The sequence below is a fragment of the Anabrus simplex genome, chromosome 11 (assembly GCF_040414725.1).
Source record: "Anabrus simplex isolate iqAnaSimp1 chromosome 11, ASM4041472v1, whole genome shotgun sequence".
Classification (NCBI taxonomy): Eukaryota; Metazoa; Arthropoda; class Insecta; order Orthoptera; family Tettigoniidae; genus Anabrus; species Anabrus simplex.
Window position 1 is genome coordinate 91,876,609 of NC_090275.1, and position 19,469 is coordinate 91,896,077.

General features: G+C 39.2%; 1 protein-coding gene across 3 annotated transcripts in view; it reads left to right on the forward strand.

Annotated features, from left to right (window-relative positions):
• The window catches only part of LOC136883244 (dnaJ homolog subfamily C member 4), a 59,799-nt gene that overhangs the window by 29,761 nt on the left and 10,569 nt on the right, over window positions 1-19,469 (forward strand). For 2 of the 3 annotated variants that reach the window (XM_067155452.2, XM_067155451.2), the window contains exon 5: window positions 9,833-10,086. In XM_067155452.2, the coding sequence (XP_067011553.2) occupies window positions 9,833-10,013 (181 nt within the window). In that variant the 3' untranslated portion in view covers window positions 10,014-10,086. Of the gene's footprint in view, window positions 1-9,832; window positions 10,087-19,469 lie in introns of those variants that run through there. The other variant, XM_067155453.2, reaches the window with a different exon arrangement.

The window sequence follows — 19,469 nt, forward strand, 5'->3', positions numbered from 1 at the left end:
TTATCACTCCCATTACTGGAGACAAGATTTCCAAAATAGCTAAAGTTTTTCACACATTCAATTCTCTCTCCCTCAGATTCAAGGTTACATGAAGCGTGGATGTTCTGGTCATTTACATTGCCACTGTCTTTTGCTTGCTCAAAGTTAACTTACATTCTTTAAATTTGCCACTCCAACAATCCAACGTCATCTGTACCACCTGTATTATCTGTCCCCAGATGGCACCATCGTCAGCAGTAACAAATGGTTATGAATTTCATGTTTTTGGTCCGTATTGAACTGAGAATAATATATAAGTAATAATAATAACAACGTAAACATTTCCACCTTTTCAATACTAAAATATATTCACAAAATTATAAATTACACGGTACTAGTTTCGACCCATCTAGGGGTCATCATCAGCCGTATTGGAGCAAAGATCACTTTTGGCGAAATCCTAAGAAAATGTTATTTCAAAGAATAACAAGTGAAATGAGATGTTATGTTTCTTAGGATTTCGCCAAAAGTGATCTTTGCTCCAATACGGCTGATGATGACCCCTAGATGGGTCGAAACTAGTACCGTGTAATTTATAATTTTGTGAATATATTTTAGTATTGAAAAGGTGGAAACGTTTACGTTGTTATTATTATTACTTATATATTAGCACTAACAAATGCGTTCAAATCACCAGCATCCTCTGCTTTAATTTCCTTGTTAATGACATCCATGAGTGTGATGAGTTTTGCAGACATTGAACTCCTCTCTTTGTTGCTCTCTTTGTTCAAAACCTTTTGAACCTACCGTTTCCCATTTGCACACTGCTCTCATAACATTTGGATTAGAGGTCGGTTTGACTTTGATCGGTCAGTGAACATATTGGGACGGCTACTCGACCAAATATTTCATAGCAGACTGACCTTACCCTTGAGTATACCACCGTTTAAGAAACAACACTGCGTAGCTACCAAATACAGCCAAGTGTAGCAGGTGGATATCGCATAACTAACATGGACAAATACGCACACAAAGGATGATTTTTCTCTTACTTTTAAAACTTAGTTGAGCTATTTTATTGTAAGTGACTAATTTCTAAGACTTCTGGATTATTTTTATAGTTTTATATGTTTCTTGCCTTCTGGCATAGATGTAGAGTTTTGTCCTTACGTAGTACTGGTTTTTAAGCGATGATGTAAATTGTATCCATAGGAATTTGCCAATCCTAATTTGTTACTCGTAAGACCCGATTTATTCAATCTCAGTTAAAAGAACACCAACATACTGTTTGTTAACATAGCGTTAAAAATTTAGCAGCATGTTAAGATTCTTGCGTTTATCCAAACATTTCCTGGGAAGTGTTAGGTAACACGGTGTTCTCTCTCTATCAAGAGTTACGATCAGTGAGAAATCTAAGGTGGTGGCAGAACCATGCAAATTTTTGTCTTGACCGTGAATTTTCTGTTGCTCAATAGGCTAATATGAAATATGAAGAAAGCAGAGAAGAGAATGTGTGGTTCAAATTTCTCTCCTTTTGGAAATTATTTTCAAGTATATACCCATTATAGAAAGTAAGCAAACGAATGGATCCATGCTCAAAGCTAAAAGTGACACTTGGCAGAAAATTAGTAATTAATTCAGTGTGCATACTGATGTTAGCTAATGTATGATCAAGCAACTGAAACAACTGTATGAAAATAATTTTTTCTGTTTTTAACTCTTTCTGGAAAAGGCCTATTATATTCCAAATATTCAAGATACAGAAGTTCTGCATCTAATGCACCTGCCATATTTTGAGCTAACAGAGAATTGAACTGCTTGGACCTGGACAGTTAAGTTAACTGCGAGTTTAATAGATTGTTAGTCCTAACCAGTGTTGATTAAATGCTAAGTTCACTGTTAAACTATTTTTAACACGCAGTTAAATGTTAACTGAGGTTGAATAAACTGGGCCTAAGATTAACGGGGCGGGGACTCTGTTCTTGTTTTAAATGATTTAAATATAAATAATGCAATTCTTGCTTTCTCATTATATTAACACATTCATGACAGGCTCTGAACAGAGGCTGCTTCCGCTGTCGACCAGATAGTTGAAGCCTGCAAGAACAGCTTTTGAATGAGCTTTTAAAAGGTAGGAAAGATGTGAAGATAAAATTGAAATTCAAGAGGACAAATTGTGACAATAGGATGAGGAGTAAGGAATTGGAATAATCTATCAAGGGAAATATTCAATAATTTCCAAGTGCTTCGAAAACATTTAAGACGACGCTAGGTAAACAATTGATAGGTAATCTGCCACCTGGGCGACAGTCCTAAATGCAGATCATTGATGATTGATTCATTGTTCCAGTACACTGCTGCACTCAAACTACTATAACTCGAAAAGTATTCAAGATTTCAACCTCAAACTTGGGCCGTGTACTCGCCAGGTTGCTTAGTATTTCTGTACGGTGTAATACACTACTATGTCTACTACATAACGTATGTTTACGTCTTCATCAGCTGTATCCGAGTCACTGCTGTATTCCAACACACGAGATTGTTGCTCACAATTTGAAATAGAAGGACTGAGATTACTTTCCGAACCATTTACATCAATAGAACCCCCTGTGTGTGGGGGGCGCAGACGAAGAATACACCCACGGTATCCCCTGCCTGTCGTAAGAGGCATCTAAAAGGGGCAACCAAGGGATGATTTTATTAGAACCATGGAACTACTTAGGATTGGTACCACCACACGGGGAACACCATGGGTCACTTTTACTTGCGCGTAGTACCACTATGTTAGCTACAAAATAGGTTTGTGATTAGTAGCGATAGTTTGTGGCTCAGGATGCATTTTACAGTACCGGTACCTGTGATTCATACCCCTTTATGAGCAACACCATGGGATGAGCGACACCATAGTTCTGCCTTCCCTGCGCTTAGTACTCACTATGTGAGGAACACCACGGGATAGTGCGGGGTCCCTGTGGTTAGTCCACTTATGTGAGGAATGCCATAGGTTTGCGTTGCCTGTATAGGTTTGTGTTGCCTGTAAATAGTGCCGCAGTGTGCGAAACACCCTAGGTCTGTGTTACATGTGCGAATTTCATTACCTGTGAATAATACTATAATGTGTGGAATACCGTGAGTCTACGCTACTTTTGATTAGTACCGCAACATGACAAGTAGCATGGTTCTGTTTTCCTAGCGATAAGTACCATTATGAAGGGCCAATGACCTATATTTTGGATCCATTTTGACCACAAGCATCATCGATTCAGTATTGTGCTTTAGAAGCAGTCCCTTGGTCAGTAATACTATTATTTAATGCTAGTTTCTGGGAATGTGGCGCATTGCGGGTCGGATCCGCTGATTGTTTTAAATTTATATCCATCCTTCCTTTCTTCGTCCTCATGTTCTCGAATCTGGTCATGGGAGGATTATGGACTTTTAAATTCTGATAAAATTTCGCCACATTCCGTACCATTAGGGGCTGATGACTTAGATGTTAGGCCCCTTTAAACAAAAGCATCATCATTACATCAATAGAAATATCTAATTCACTGTCACTCGGTACATATGATAACCAGTCTGCACATAATCCATCACAAATATCAATATCCATTATCAACAGACTCACTGAAGCTCTACATTTCCAAAGATGGTTTTCTGTGGTTTCCTATTTTCACACCAGGAAAATGCTGGGGCTGTACCTTAATTAAGGCCATGGCCGCTTCCTTCCCATTCCTAGGCCTTTCCTGTCCCATCGTCGCCATAAGACCTGTCTGTTTCGGTGCGACGTAAAGCAAATAGCATAAAAAATATATATATAATTGTGCACTGCAACAAAAACAGTTAGATATGGCATTGTTTGGAGCCAGTTACTTCTGTCTTTTGAGGAATTCTGTGAAATGTTGCTCCAGACACAAGCATGACTATCCTGGACACTTGCTGCAATAGAGCATGCTGTCCGGCGCCACCCCTCTTCGTAGCAATGTCTGCTTGGCTTCTTCAATCTACACCCTTTCTCCTTAGCCACACATTTACCAGCAAAATGTATTCCTATAATTGTAGTGATAGATTTTGGGAGCCTACAAGATGGTGTTTCTTCCCCTCAGAGGGCCCTGCAACCTCACAACTCTCTATTGACATTGCAGAAAATTATGCCGAATTGTAACGACTACAGAGATAATAACTAACAATTAATATGATGCCCAGATGTAGAATATGTTTAACAACAGATTAACAATGCACAAGCGAGAGGTCCACTTGTTTATATTGGTACTGGCGGAAATATAAGCTTTAATATTTGGCTCGGAATGTGACGCATGTGTCGTCATGAGCACTGAGTGAAAGTGGAGTCACGATGCACGAGTCATCATTGGCCGAGAACATGTTAAACAATCTTATATATAACAGATTTGTTGAAATCTCCTTATGCAGAAAAGCCTTGAAGCTAGGCTGAAGTGGCTCAGACAGTTGAGGGGCTGGCCTTGTGATCCCAACTCGGCAGCTTCGATCCTAGCTCAGTCTGGTGTTATTTGAAGTTGCTCGAATACATCAGCCTTGTGTCTGTAGATTTACAGGCACCTAAAAGAACTCCTGCAGGACAAAATTCTGGCATCTCTGTGTCTCCGAGAACCATCAGAAGTAGTTAGTGGGACGTAAAATGAATAAAATTAATAATTATTATTAAAAGTCTTGAAAAGCTTCTTGTTTATATGGAATGTTAAGTAGGATTCAAATGCTGGCAGTGAAAGGTGTGATATTTTTATATGAGTGTGAAAATGTCTAGAAAAGAAATAAAAGCTATTACAAAAAGGTAGAAAGGAAGTAAAAGAAACAAGGGTAGAAAACAGTTATGTACTCACTCCCCATTGGCCTCAGTCACTGCCTGCCAGCCTAGCTGACACTAAATAGCAGGTCAGTTGATCACTAAAGAACGCTAGCGCTTCGTAATCTATGATCTTCATATCTGTATTGACGAACTACACAGTTAGAAATAGGAAAGGATTTCCACCTACCAATACTTATTTATTGCACTTATTATGCTACAGTACCAGTTTCAACCCCCCACATAGGGTCATCTTCAGTTGAACAATACATTCACTTATATATCATGAAGTGTATAACTATAATAATAATTTTGTGTGGCCATTTCTAGTCGAGTGCAGCCCTTGTAAGGCAGACCCTCCGATGAAGGTGGGTGGCATCTGCCATGTAACTGTGTGTTATTGTGGTGGAGGATAGTGTTATGTGTGACGTGTGAGTTGCAGGGATGTTCGGGACAGCACAAACACCCAGCCCCCGGGCCATTGGAATTAACCAGTGAAGGTTAAAATACCCAAACCAGCCGGGAATCGAACCCGGGACCCTCTGAACCGAAGGCCAGTATGCTGACCATTCAGCCAACGAGTCGGACAGTGTATAACTCTGTAAATAAGACTTGAACACAGAAGTCAACCGATGAACTGAACAGATCTCTTAATTTTAATGTTATATAAGTTACCTACCGAAATTAGGTAAGAATGTCATACAACTCAAGATAAGGCAGAGTACATCACTGATTTCAGAGGATAGTTCATATTTTCTCGTGTCTAGTTAAATTTCGCCGGCCCCGTGGTGTAGGGGTAGCGTGCCTGCCTCTTACCCGGAGGCCCCGGGTTCGATTCCCCACCAGGTCAGGGAATCTTACCTGGACCTGAGGGTTGGTTCAGGTCTACTCAGCCTATGTGATTAGAATTAAGGAGCTATCTGACGGTGAGATAGCGGCCCCGGTCTAGAAAGCCAAGAATAACGGCCAAGAGGATTCGTCGTGCTGACCACACGACACTTCGTAATCTGCAGGCCTTTGGGCTGAGCAGCGGCCACTTGGTAGGCCAAGGCTGTTCAAGGGCTGTAGTGCCATGGGGGGGTGGGTTGGTGTTAAATTTCGGAAAGGCTATTCACATGTCAGTTTTTAGCGTAAATAACTCATTTCTCTACATGCGTTTCAAAAATGTTTTTGTTATACATATACGGTTAGGTTAGGTGACGCTGTTTGAAGAAGAAAACTCTGGAGTGATACCATATTTCTCCGAACCCAAGACGACGTTTTTTTCCTCAGAATCTCATGCGAAAAATCAAGGGTCGTCTTGCATTCGCGGCCTAACAATAAAGAATACCACTGGCAACTCTCGCGGTAACCACACTGCTTCTTTTCATCACACGCCCACACACACGCACACACAAAATTCGTTGACAATATTTATTTATTTATTTATTTATTTATTTATTATACATCGCTAGCCGTGACAGCCGGTTGTTCAGTTCCTGTGTGTAACGTCACTGGATCTTCAAGAAATAGTGAAGATAGAATGACATTTTGTTAGCGTCTATAAAAACGTTCCTCAAATCTGCAGAATGGCATCAAAACATACGAGCCTCTCACGGCTACTCAGTGGCAGAGTTACGTATAATATGTCTACTGTACCTGACTCTTAGTAAAATTAAGTTTTATAGACAGCAAGGATATTTTTGTGATGGATGGTAGTGAAGATATGTGGAACAGGTATTGCCGGCAAATTTTCAACGGGTTCTCGTCGATATTATAATGCCAATTTTAAGTTAATGGTTGTTAAACACTCGGAATTGTAGAATATTTGTGCAGCCGCAAGAAAATATGGCATAGGCCTAACTAAAGTCAATATTTGGCATCAGTGTGAAGACCAAGATAGCTAAAGAAATGTGTAGTCTACTGTACAAAAAATGCATTCAGTGGTCCGCAACAAGGATGCTTTAAAGAAGTCAAAGATGGAATTGTGAGGTATGTGCACGAAAAACGCAAGGGTGGAAGGGGGTTACAGTAATGCAATAAACTCGTTCGTTGACCTTCAACGTCTGCGATTAGGCCTATACATCGCTAGCCGCTGAAGTTGACCGAACACGGCAAGCGAGACGTGCATGTAGTGGTAGCTGGTTATATCTGACACTGAGTAAAAGTAGAGTGACAGTTTTATAGACAGTAAGAATATTTTCCTAACGAATCATTGTATTGTAGAGACACATGGAATAGGTATTGCCGGCAAATTTTCAACGGGTTCTCTTCGGTATTATGATGCCAATTTTAAGTTAATGGTCACTAAACCCGCGGAAATAAATAATAATTGTGCAGTTGCCAGAAAAAATGCGGCATAACGAAAGCCAATGTTCGGCGTCTAAAAATATTCTAAAATGTGTATGTACAACAAAAGCATTCATATGATTTTACAAAGCACTTTTTGAGCCTGATTTAATATTTTTGAAGGAAAAAGTGGGTTTCGTCTTGGATACGGAGAAATATGGTACTGTAATTTTTTCAGAATAAAATTAAACATACACGTTCACGTAGTATCGGATTTCGAAAATTAACAAACTAAGCCGTAGTGTGGATATCATCCGCGGAAACGTAAGTTTTGAACAAACTGATTACCGTTTCATACCGATTTTAATGTGTATGGGGGTTTTCCGACTTTTATACAAACATCGGATATAACGACAATCCACTATAGCGAGCAAATTTTCCGCTGTTGTAAATTCTCGCTATAACGGACTTCTACTGTATATTGTTTTTATCTTATATACTTATAAGTTAATTTTAAGTAGAGATAGTGTTTTATAAACTAATTTTAAGGCCTAAAGCATATCATTATAGACATACAATTGCATTGTCACACATAGTGACATACACGCCAGTTCCCGTTTCGACATGCCCCATTTGGACGTGACCATATATTTGTTATCATATGGCATTCCCCAGACTATGTAATCTTAATCATAGCTTCATGACATATAAGTGAACTTATTGTTCAGCTGAAGATGACCCCTTGTAGGGGGTCGAAACCGGTACTGTAGCATAATAAGTGCAATAAATAAGTATTGATAGGTGGAAATCCTTTCCTATTTCTAATGCTAGCGCTGTCGAGCGGGAGGGGAGCTAAGAGAGAAAAAAATGGGAAAAAGCAAACATCTTAATGAAGTTAGGAGAGCTCGTAAACATAAAACTAAGCCATATCAGAAATGGCTCCAAACAGGGACTGACGCAGATAGGGAACCAGGGAAGTCTTGGTCGGGGAGCAGGGAAACCTTTCTGGACAGTAATAAAGAGTCATGAAAAGGGAGGTATAAAAGGAAATGAATAGTGTTTTGGGTAAACCAGGTGAACTCATAGTAGATCCCACAGAATCACTGAACAGTTAGAAGGAACATTTTGAAAATCATCTCAGCGCAAAAAAAATCTTCCTGTTGACATCACGAACAACCGAGTTCATGGGGACGAGCACATTTATGTTAGTGATATTACTCTTGAGGAAGTGGAAAGGATGGTAAAGAAACTTATCTGTCATAAAGGAGGAGGAATAGATGAAATTAGAGCTGAAATGGCAAAATATAGTGGAAGGCAGGGATGAAATGGCCTCACAGAGTTGTAAGATTAACATGGAATGTTAGGAACATACCTTTTGATTCGATAAGAGCAGTAATTGCATCTATCTAAAGCAGGAGAACAGGGAGGATTGGAACAACTGTCAAGGTATTTCATCAGTCAGTATACCATGCAAGGTGTTCTCTGGCATTTTGGAAGGGAATGGTTGGGAGTAAGTTTGATGAAAACCAATGTGGTTTCAGAGCACAGAGAGATTGCAAGGGTCAGATTTTCAATATGCACCATGTACTGTAAATGAAAAATGCTGCGAGAGGAATAGACGGTTACATTTGTGATTCGTAAATCTGGAAAAGACATATGACAAAGTACTGTGAGAAGAATTGTTCACAATACTGAGGGATTGTGCAATCAAATGCATTAATGTTGACAATTGGGCTACAGTGAGAATTGATGGTAGAATGAGGTTGTTGTTTCAATGTACTGACAGGGGTAGATAATGTTCACCTTTGTTTTTCATAGTTTACTTAAAGGTATAAAGTGGCAGGGAGGGATTCAGTCAGGTGAAAATATAGTAAGTAGTCTGGCCTATGCTTACAACTTGGTCTTTATGGCAAATTGTGCTGAAAGCCTGATATCTAATATCTTGGGCCTTGAAAATAGGTGCATTGAGTATGATATGACAATTAGCATTTCCAAGACTAACGTGATGTCAGTAGGGGAGAAAACTAAGAGGAATAAATGTCAGGTTGGGAAAGCAATACTGGAACAGGTAGATCATTTCAAATATGTAGGATGTGCATCCTCCCAGGATGCCAATATAGTGAGATTAAATCGGGATACCAAAGTTAATACAGTGAGCTTGCAGTTGTAATAAACAGTATTCTGTAAGAAAGAAGTCAATTCCTGGACAAAACTATCTTGCTGTATGAGAGAGAAAGCCAGGTGGACTCAGGGTATCTTATTCATAAGTTAGGATTAACAGACATGAAAGTAGTAAGAATGATCACTGGTACAAACAGGTGGGAACAATGGTATAAGTGTACTTGGAATGAGGAAATAAAGGCTACGTTGGGAATGAACTCTATGGATGAAGCTGTATACATAAACACGCTTCGGTGGTGAGATCATGTGGGGCGAATGGAGGAGGATAGATTTCGCAGGAGACTAATGGACTCAGTCATGGAGGATAAGAGAAGTAGAGGGAGATGAAGACAAGTTTCCAATGACTTAAAGATAAAGAGGTATGGAACTAAACAAGGCCACAGAGCTAATTACAAACAGAGGATTGTGGAGGTGTTAAGTAAATTCACAGTAGCTTGCAGACTGAATACTTAAAGGCAAACAGTCTATAATGAAGTATGTATGTATGTATGTATGTATGTATGTATGTATGTATGTATGTATGATTGATTGTGGATTAAGCTGGTCTAGTTCTGTCCTAATGTCCTTTGTTCTGTGCTGTTTCAGGCGGTCAGTCTCTTTCTCACGCAAGAGCTTGGATGAGCAAAGTCAACAGAACGCCCTCACCTACGCGAAGGTGCGAGAAAAGGCACTTCGAGAAGGGGATGCGAATGTGTTCAGGCGTATGGAGTTGAATGCTGACAAGTTTATGAATAGAGAGCAAGCAGTTGCTAAAAAGGAGAATTAACTTCCACCAGAATGTCTTCAGACACTTTGAACAGCAGAACTCATCTTCATTTGATCAACTTTGTATGATAATGGTAAGTTCTGTTCGTACATTATCCTAATGGTTTAACAAATCTTTCTACTTTTGACTGCTTGTCAGAACAGTGTGTGGGATTTTGAAATAGACTTTCAGCTTTCTAGGTCAACTTCAGTATCTAAAGTACATACGACCGGGCGAGTTGGCCGTGCGGTTAGGAGCGCGCAGCTGTGAGCTCGCATCCGGGAGGTAGTGGGTTCGAACCCCACTGTCTGCAGTCCTGAAGAGGGTTTTCTGTGGTTTCCCATTTTCACACAAGGCAAATGCTGGGGCTGTACTTTAATTAAGGCCACGGCCGCTTCCTTCCCATTTCTAGGCCTTTCTTGTCCCATCATCGCCGTAACACCTATCTGTGTCGGTACGACGTAAAGCAACTAGCAATAGTACATACGATTATAGAACTGAATAATTTTCAGAATGAGGCCACTATAGCTCAGTTGGGAGAGCATTTGATTTGAAATCTAGTGGTTGTGGGTTTGGTTTCCATCAGTGTCTGGTCGGCCAATTTTGTTTTTAACTTAATGTCTGTACGGCAGCTGCCTTGGTGGATAAGTGGTAAAAATGTTCAACTCATGATCCCGCATTCATAGGTTCAGTATTGGCTGAGGTACCGGTAGCCTGTTTTTAAAGGATGGTCAAAAATCTTGACACAATGCTGAAATTCCAGCCCAATACCAACATGGCACGATTCCATTTGACCAGATATAATCAATTACACATATAGATCTTAAGAGGTCTAATAATTTGATGGTGTATCAGTTCATTTTAAGAAGTGTTCTAACAACAACAAGAACAAAGGGAAGATTTTAGCTTTGGTAGTACAGTAGAACCTTGGTAATTTGAAATCAGTTAATTCAAAATCTCACCTAATTTGAAGCAGCTCTCATTCCCTGAAATATGAGGTATGGTTCTGCATGTAATTTAAATTGTTTAATTCAAAATGCGGATAATTCATAATTCAAAGAACAATGTCAGTTCCATTACCGAAATTCAGACTTTAAATTCAAAACTGGCTTTAGATTTTGAAAAATGCACTGTTTTACAAAGTAATTTAAATTAAAAATTTATCCATGCCATGAAAGAACGCGTCTTCTTGAACGTCCAGGGGTAGCTTTCTGCACTTTCACTCACTTCGGTGTGTCTACAGTGTGCTTCATATTTGCTAAGATCCAGTGAAATCATAATTCTTTTGCATTCGGCGTTTTAAGGAATGCCACAGTATCACGTGGCAGGCAGTTTGCGGAGAAACAGAATCCGCGAACACTAGCAATGCAAACAGTTGGTGAAAATGCGTGGCTCATATAATCAATTCATACGCACCAAACAATATTGCTAATGCCGATGAAACTGCATTTTTAATTTAATGCCAACCACAAACCTACTATGCTGGCGTAGCAGGGGGAGAGGTGATACTCCCATGTGGTGCGTCCCAGGTGGTGGATAGGGGGGTCCTCACCGGCTTGCCAGCGGATTTGAGGGAAATAAAATACGTCTCGCGGACCAAACACACTACCCCCTGCGGGTGGGGGACGCACATGTAGAATACACCCGCAGTATCCCCTGCCTGTCGTAAGAGGCGACCAAGGGATGATTGAATTAGGACCATGAAACTACTTTTGATTCGTATCATCATGCGGAGAACACCATGGGTTGCCTGTACTTGCGAATAGTACCACTACATTAGGTAAGAAATAGGTTTGTGATTAGTACCAGCAAGAGGGGGTTCTCCTGTGGGTTTCCAGTACCCGTGCGTCGTACCCATGTGAGCAACACCGTGGGTCTGGGCGTTGCCTGTGAGTTGTACCTCTATATGAGCGACACCGTGGGTCTGTGTTGCCTGTGATTAGTACCCAGTATGTGAGGAACACCATGGGATAGATATATACAATATTATATAGTAGGAAGGATCCACCTTTCAATACTCCATTGTTAAGTTGAACCAAATAGAAGTTACAACCTGTTCATTTGGGACCGGTTTCAACACATTTGAAGTGTCATCATCAGCCAACAATTAGCAAAGCAGTGCAAAAATTAAGACATAAAGATCCAAAAAACAACTAACACAATGATCACAGACAAAAAAAAAAAAAAGAAAACAATATTTCACCCTAGCTCGATAGCTGCAGTCGCTTAAGTGCGGCCAGTATCCAGTATTCGGGAGATCGTGGGTTCGAGCCCCACTGTCGGCAGCCCTGAAGATGGTTTTCCGTGGTTTCCCATTTTCACACCAGGCAAATGCTGGGGATGTACCTTAATTAAGGCCACGGCCGCTTCCTTCCCAGTCCTAGCCCTTTCCTGTCCCATCGTCGCCATAAGACCCATCTGTGTCGGTGCGACGTAAAGCCAATAGCAAAAAAAAAAAAAAACCAATATTTCATGTCGAAGCAATTTGAGTTGATGTTCATAACACAACGATCACAGTCAAAAGAGTAAAAAGAACACCACTATTTCGTGCTGAAACAAATCTAGTTGAAGTTCATAAGCATGTCTAGTACAATCCTGTTATGCTGCATTCACATATGAAGACGTATGAAGATGTTGTATTTGAGATTGATAACGAGTTAAAGGATTTGTTCTAATATGCAGACTTGAAGGATAACTCGTTATTAAACTGAACTTATGATATGCAGTTATGTATAGTTGTTGCTAGGTAGGTCTTGTAGGCATTTGTTTCTCCGGCCGAAGAGTAAAAGGTGACGTAATTGAAGTCTTAGGAAAACAGTGTAGGACTTAATTTCGACAATTCGAAGCACATATATAAATTAGAAAATAATTTAAATCTTTAAAAAGAATAAAACCAAATAAAATATATAAAAATTAGGAAGAAATTTTAAAAGAAATTACAATGTGAGGCTCAACTCGAAACAGCTTGCCGTGGTGATTGATAAATGAATGGGAGATGATAAATAGAGAAAAGGGTGGGTAATAATGAGAGTGGGAGGAAAAGGAAAATGGGGCGGGGGGTATCTAAGGAGGATCATGGGGGTGTTGCAGAAGGGGGAAGTGGCATGAGAGGGTATTGTGTAAATTGTGAAAGATTGATCGTTTACTTGCTGACTTTAAGTTATTTAAAATGGAGATGAGAAAATCGAAAAGGGCATTGGGTTTTTCAGAAATATCATTCAGGTTAAGATTTGGATTGAAAAACTGGTCGAGGTGTATAAAACAGTTTTCAGTGATGTCTAGGAGAGGGCCTTTATTTAGAGTGCTGAGAATTTCAATATCCTGGTTTATTGTAGTGAAAATATGTTTTGTGTCATGTATGTGTTGTCCCACTGCCGAAAATCTGTTGTAATTTATTGCATTAACGTGTTCAAAGTACCTAATTTTGAAGTTACGTTCAGTTTGACCTATGTAAGAAGAGTTACAGTTGTTGCACTTAAAACGGTATACGCCTGATTTAAAAAAGACACTTGTTTTATTTAAGGAGTTGGAGTTATGTAATAATTCAAGGTTGTTTCACATTGTGCAAGGTTCATTTGGTTCCTATTGAATTGGGATTGCTCCTTTGTAACACAGCAAGATTTCAATCTACCACAAGATATGTCCAACAGTTTTGTCAACATTTAACCTCTGTTGTGGATTTATTGGACAAAATAATTCCCTCTGCGCCAGTGTTGAACTTCATATCTTCTAGAACTTAATAGAAACATTGGACATTGTTTAAAATCCGACATAAACCAATTTTTAAATGTGCAACCTTGGACTTTTCGTCAACTAGAGATTATTTTATTCAATTTTGAGATTATTGTTGTTTAATATTGTAATTTTACGAGTCATATACCAAAAGATTTTATTCGTCACTGTTCAACATAACTTTACTACGTCTACAACAGTTCATAGTTTCACCATTTTATATGTATATCATTCCACCACATCCGCAGTCCATTCTTTCATCTCTCATCTCATTGCATAACTCTGTTTTAGGATTATGGTATACACTTATGTATCTTGGCTAGGCTGATGATGGTTCTTATAGGACCGAAACTAGTACCTTGTAATAGCACATTGTAATGTTTTTGTAAACATCGCATTGAGAAGGTGGATTAAAAATTTTGGATTTATTTTATGTGTAGTTTATTGTTGTATTGTTTTCTTCGGGTACTCCAGTTTTCCCTGTCATCTTTCATTCCAGCAACACTCTCCATTCTCATTTCGTAGCATCTATCATTCATTAATATATCACTTTGGGAGTGGCGACCCCATCGTAATAACAGCCTATATATGATTCATTCATTACATCCCTGACCCGGTCAAAGACTGGAAAACAGGTTGTAGGTTTTTTCATTATTGTTGTATTGAATAGGTGGAACATCTTTCTTTTTAGCATTGTAACACCCCTGTATATCAAACCCTACTGGTTAATGTTTCTCACCAATTGTACAACTTCTGTGCACCAGGCATTACAGCTCAGACAGTGGAGTGCTGACCTTCTGAACCCTAGATGGTTCGATTGCGGCTCAGACTAATGGTATTCAAAGGTGCTCAGATAATAAGAAATAAATTGCACTTCAGTACAGAACAGAAATGAAATGTATAGATTTTAAAAGTGCTCAGCTAAAGCAGCTTCATCTCAGTAGATTTGTTGGCCTTAAAAGAACTTGTGCAGGACAAAACTCCAGCAACTTAGCATCTGCAAAAACCATAAGCATAACCAATGGCAATGGGACATGAAACCAATAAATGATTATTATATATATATGCAAATAAGACCATTAGGACTACACAACGTACTTAGACGCGTGCATTAGCCTTCCTCTGTGTCCATGTTTCTTTCATTCTTTTACTGTGGGCTTCCTTTCTGTGTTCAAAACAGGTTCTAGTAGAAAGGAAACACCAAAAGAAGAACTGTCAACTCAGTTCTTCTCTTGGTGTTTCCTTTTGGTCAACTTGCCATTTGTAAATTTTGGATCTGAAGATCCCCCTGTTTTGGACATCTGCTGGCGTAATTCCTGACTGTTTCAAATTGGTTTTGATTTCGCCAATCCATTTCATTGTGTCTGTTTTAGCTTTACTCCTGTTTTCATAGAATTCGACTATTAGTTTGGTCAGTCTGTCTGTATGCATTCTTTTAATATGTCAATAGAATCTAAACTTGCGTTTTCTAATGTCAGTGTGAATATTTGTGTATTGTTTGATTTCCTGTCGCGTCTAAGTTGGTATTGTCCGTCGGTGAGTTTTAGGCCTAGAATTTTCCTTATGAATTTTACGTTCATTTTTTCAGTGTTTTCAGTGTCTGCTTTCCTGTTCAACATTAGCGTCTTTGATCCATAAAGACATTCTGGTTTAATGACTCTATTGTAATGTCTTAATTTTGTGTACTTGGAAATACATTTTTTTGTTATAGATACTTTGGGTTAGTTGATATGCAGTTTCCATCTTTTGGCATCTAATTTCATTGGCGATTGTTTAGAGCACAATTTCCTGAATTGTTTCACCAAGATACTTAAATTATGTTACTTGTTTAATTTTGCCATATTTTTTCTCCATGAATTTTGGTGCATGTTTGTTGCATATCATGTATTCTGTCTTTTCAAAAGATACTTGAAGGCTGACTTCAATTTCCTTCAGGAGTTCAGTCTGATTTTGGGCTGTTGAAACGTCGCGAGTTAATATTGCTAGGTCATCCTCAAATGCTAGGCAATCTATCACTAGTTTTCCTCTGCCTAAAATGATTGGTTGGTGAATTTTGAGGACCTATTTCTGTTTGCGCCATTCTTGTATCACTTTTTTAAGGATGCCGTTGAAGAGAAAAGGTGAGAGTCCATCTCCTTGCCTTACTCCTGTTTTGATTTCAAAGGGATTGGAGGTTTCCCCCCATGAATTTAACCTTGGACTTTGTGTCTGTCAGTGTCTTTTATGATTGCAAGTGTTTTCATGTCTAACCTTGTTCTTTCAATATTTGGGTGAGTAAATTGTGATGAAATGAATCATAGGCTTTCTTGAAATCAACAAATGTGCAGACTCAGTTTGCACTACAAATTCTCTGATGTCTTAGGATTAGTTTTAGGTTCAAGATTTGCTCTGGACATGATTGGCCTGGTCTGCATCCTGTCTGATATTCTCAAATTTGTGGTTCTAGTTGTTGTTCTCTATCAAGAAGACATTGGGATAGAATTTTATATGCAACAGATACTAGTGAGATTCCTCTGTAGTTGTTTACTGTTTACAACTGTTCTGTCTCCCTTCTTGTGTAGTGGATGAATTAATGCATTATTATTTTATTTATTTTTTTCCCAGACTTTTCTGCTTTCTCCTCAGATCTTTTCCCATTTTAAATTTATTATTATTATTATTATTATTATTATTATTATTATTATTATTATTATTATTAGCGTATGATGTGTACATGACAATCAAAATATACAAACATAATACAAAATATACAAATATACAAGTTGGTGACAGCATCAGGACTTCACTTTTATATTTTAATGTCCAAATTTTTTATCCATGTAATCACTTCTGGTGTTACTTCAAAAAATTCCTCCACAGAGCCAGGAAATGCATGTAGGGGGCACTCTTGAACTATGTGCTTGATAGACTGCACTTGAGCACCACAGTTACAGCAGGGAGAATCTACCCATCCCCACAGATGTAAGGCTGCGCCAGTCCTACCGACACATCGGGATGCAAGTTTGGGACTAATGGGCTGTCTCATTTGATTTCCAGGGAATGGCTCTAACTGACCAAGAACTTTGGTACCGGGCGAGTTGGCCGTGCGCGTAGAGGCGCGCGGCTGTGAGCTTGCATCCGGGAGATAGTAGGTTCGAATCCCACTATCGGCAGCCCTGAAAATGGTTTTCCGTGGTTTCCGATTTTCACACCAGGCAAATGCTGGGGCTGTACCTTAATTAAGGCCACGGCTGTTTCCTTCCAACTCCTAGGCCTTTCCTATCCCATCGTCGCCATAAGACCTATCTGTGTCGGTGCGACGTAAAGCAAAAAAAAAAAATGTTTGAGTTTTGTGAAACATACACATTAGAACTTTGGCGGAGATCCTGTATAAAGCTTGTATTGTAGTATCCATTGTTCAGTTAATATTGATCTAAAATTTATATTGTTCAAGAAAAGTTTACTGTTATAAATATTTGAAAGCCGGGCTGAGTGGCTCAGGCGATTAAGGTGCTGGCCTTCTGATCCCAACGTGGTAGGTTCGATCCTGGCTCAGTCCGGTGGTATTTGAAGGTGCTCAGATACGTCAGCCTCGTGTCGGTAGATTTACTCGCACGTAAAACAATTCCCGCTGGACTAAATTCCGGCACCTCGGCGTCTCCGAAGACCGAAAAAGTAGTTAGTGGGATGTAAAGCAAATAACATTATTATTATTATTATTATTATTATTATTATTATTATTATTTAAAAATTCCAAGATTGAACAGAATTTTTTTATTCTTTCATTATTACTAGTTTGTATACATACACATGGTGGACCTGAAGTGCTGCAGTACAGGCTGGATTACAATATCTGTTCAATATGATTTACACCACTGTCAAAATATAATTGTAGACGTGGATCCATCTTTTAGAGGTTGCAAGACACTCGGGTCGATGTCGTACCAGAGTACTCTACAGGATTTTGCTGAAACAAACTAACCAACCGCATGATGCAACAGCCCTAATGGGCCTTGGCCTACCACGTAACAGCTGCTCAGCCTTCAAGCCTGCAGATTACGAGGTGGTGCATGGTCAACGCTATGAAGCCTCTTGGCCGTTATTTTTTGCTGTCTAGACTGGAACCTCTGTCTCACCTGTGGATAGCACCTTGGTTGTTCTCACATAGATTGGGTGGACTTTGAACCAGCCCTCAGATCCAGATAAAATTCCCTCACCTGGCCTGGAATCAAACCCGTATCTTGTAGGTGAGAGGCAGGCTCATTACTGCTAGACCTCGGGACCTGCAGCAATTCACTCACAAAGACATTTTTCGTCTCTGCTCTTCACACTGTATACCCTTGACTTTAGGTGGTCCCATTCAGCAAAATTCATTCGATTTGATGACCAAGGAGCCTATTCCCCCAAACCTCTTTGTCCAGTTCAGTGAGTTAATTTCGCATAGAGTTACTGATATATCTGATTGTTTTAATGGAGAGGGGACGTTCCATCTTATATAAACCATGGTGGGTGAAAACCAATTACGTCCTGGTGAGGAATTAATGAGTTAGCCATCGTAGACAGATTTGTTTGACTGGTTATACTTTCTTCCAAATCTAGGGGCCGACAACTCAGATGACTTGGTCTCCCCACAGATCACAACAAATCATTATGTGGTCAGGTCCTTGTTCCTTGGCATCTGTAAATCAACGAGAATTGTAGTCAGACCAGTAGTACATATTTTTTGGTTTACTTCTCCATTAACATAACAATTTGCTCCATCTGACAACATAATTTTGGACAAAAATTTCTTATCCTCCGGTTTTCTCAGAAACCGTTCACACATTTGGCTGGCTCGTCCACAACCATGTGGTGTGGTAACAGCATCTTTTATGGGTGAAACTTGTTCTTCATAATAGGTACATTAAGTTTGTTGGTTTTTTTTATAAGGGGGGTGGGGGTTGGGAGGCTTGCCAAGGCTATTTCCACCACTTCTGCAGATGTGCTGGTTCATCCTGATTAGGTTGCATCTTCGACATCCTCTAAGGTTTTGAATCTTTGAAACAGTCTTCCAACTGTAGTGTGGCTGTACGTTATTCTTTCTTGAATGTGTTCCTTGGTTCAATACCCTCAGGCGTTTTTTGATTTTTTTTTTTTAAATGTCCACACCGAATGTAGTTATAAGGACTTAAGTGAAACTCTGCATTGACTCATAGTAACGCTCGTAGTGGTGCTTAAGTGAAACAATGCATTGACTCATATTAGCGCGAGTAGTGGTAGAAAAGGGCAAACTGCTGATCTAATCGACCAGATAATGATAATTAAGAAAAGGATTGTAATTTTGAAGAATAAATAAAGAATATATTCCCATACAAAATTCTATTTTATTTACCTAAAATTCGTAGCTCATACCCCTAGGATGTTTTCAACATTGAGTTACTCGCCTGAAGTGCTAGAACTGTGGATTTTTATTTGGCTGTTGTCACTTGTTTGTTCATATTAGTTACTAATCATTAAAGTTTGGAAGTTTATGACCTAAAGAAGCACAATATATGCAAGCAGATTTGTCATAAAAGCTATTAAATATGACCTAAGCACTTTAGGGATAGGCAGCAAGTGTTAAGAGTACTACTAACATTAAACATGCCAAAGAAAGTGATAAGCAATAAAACAGTAGACGCATTTAATCATGTAAACAGAGCTACAATAGGTACGTCAAACCTTTATACATTTATTCAATACTAATTGATACTCGGCGTGCGCTGCTACGCCTCACTTCTACTTTAT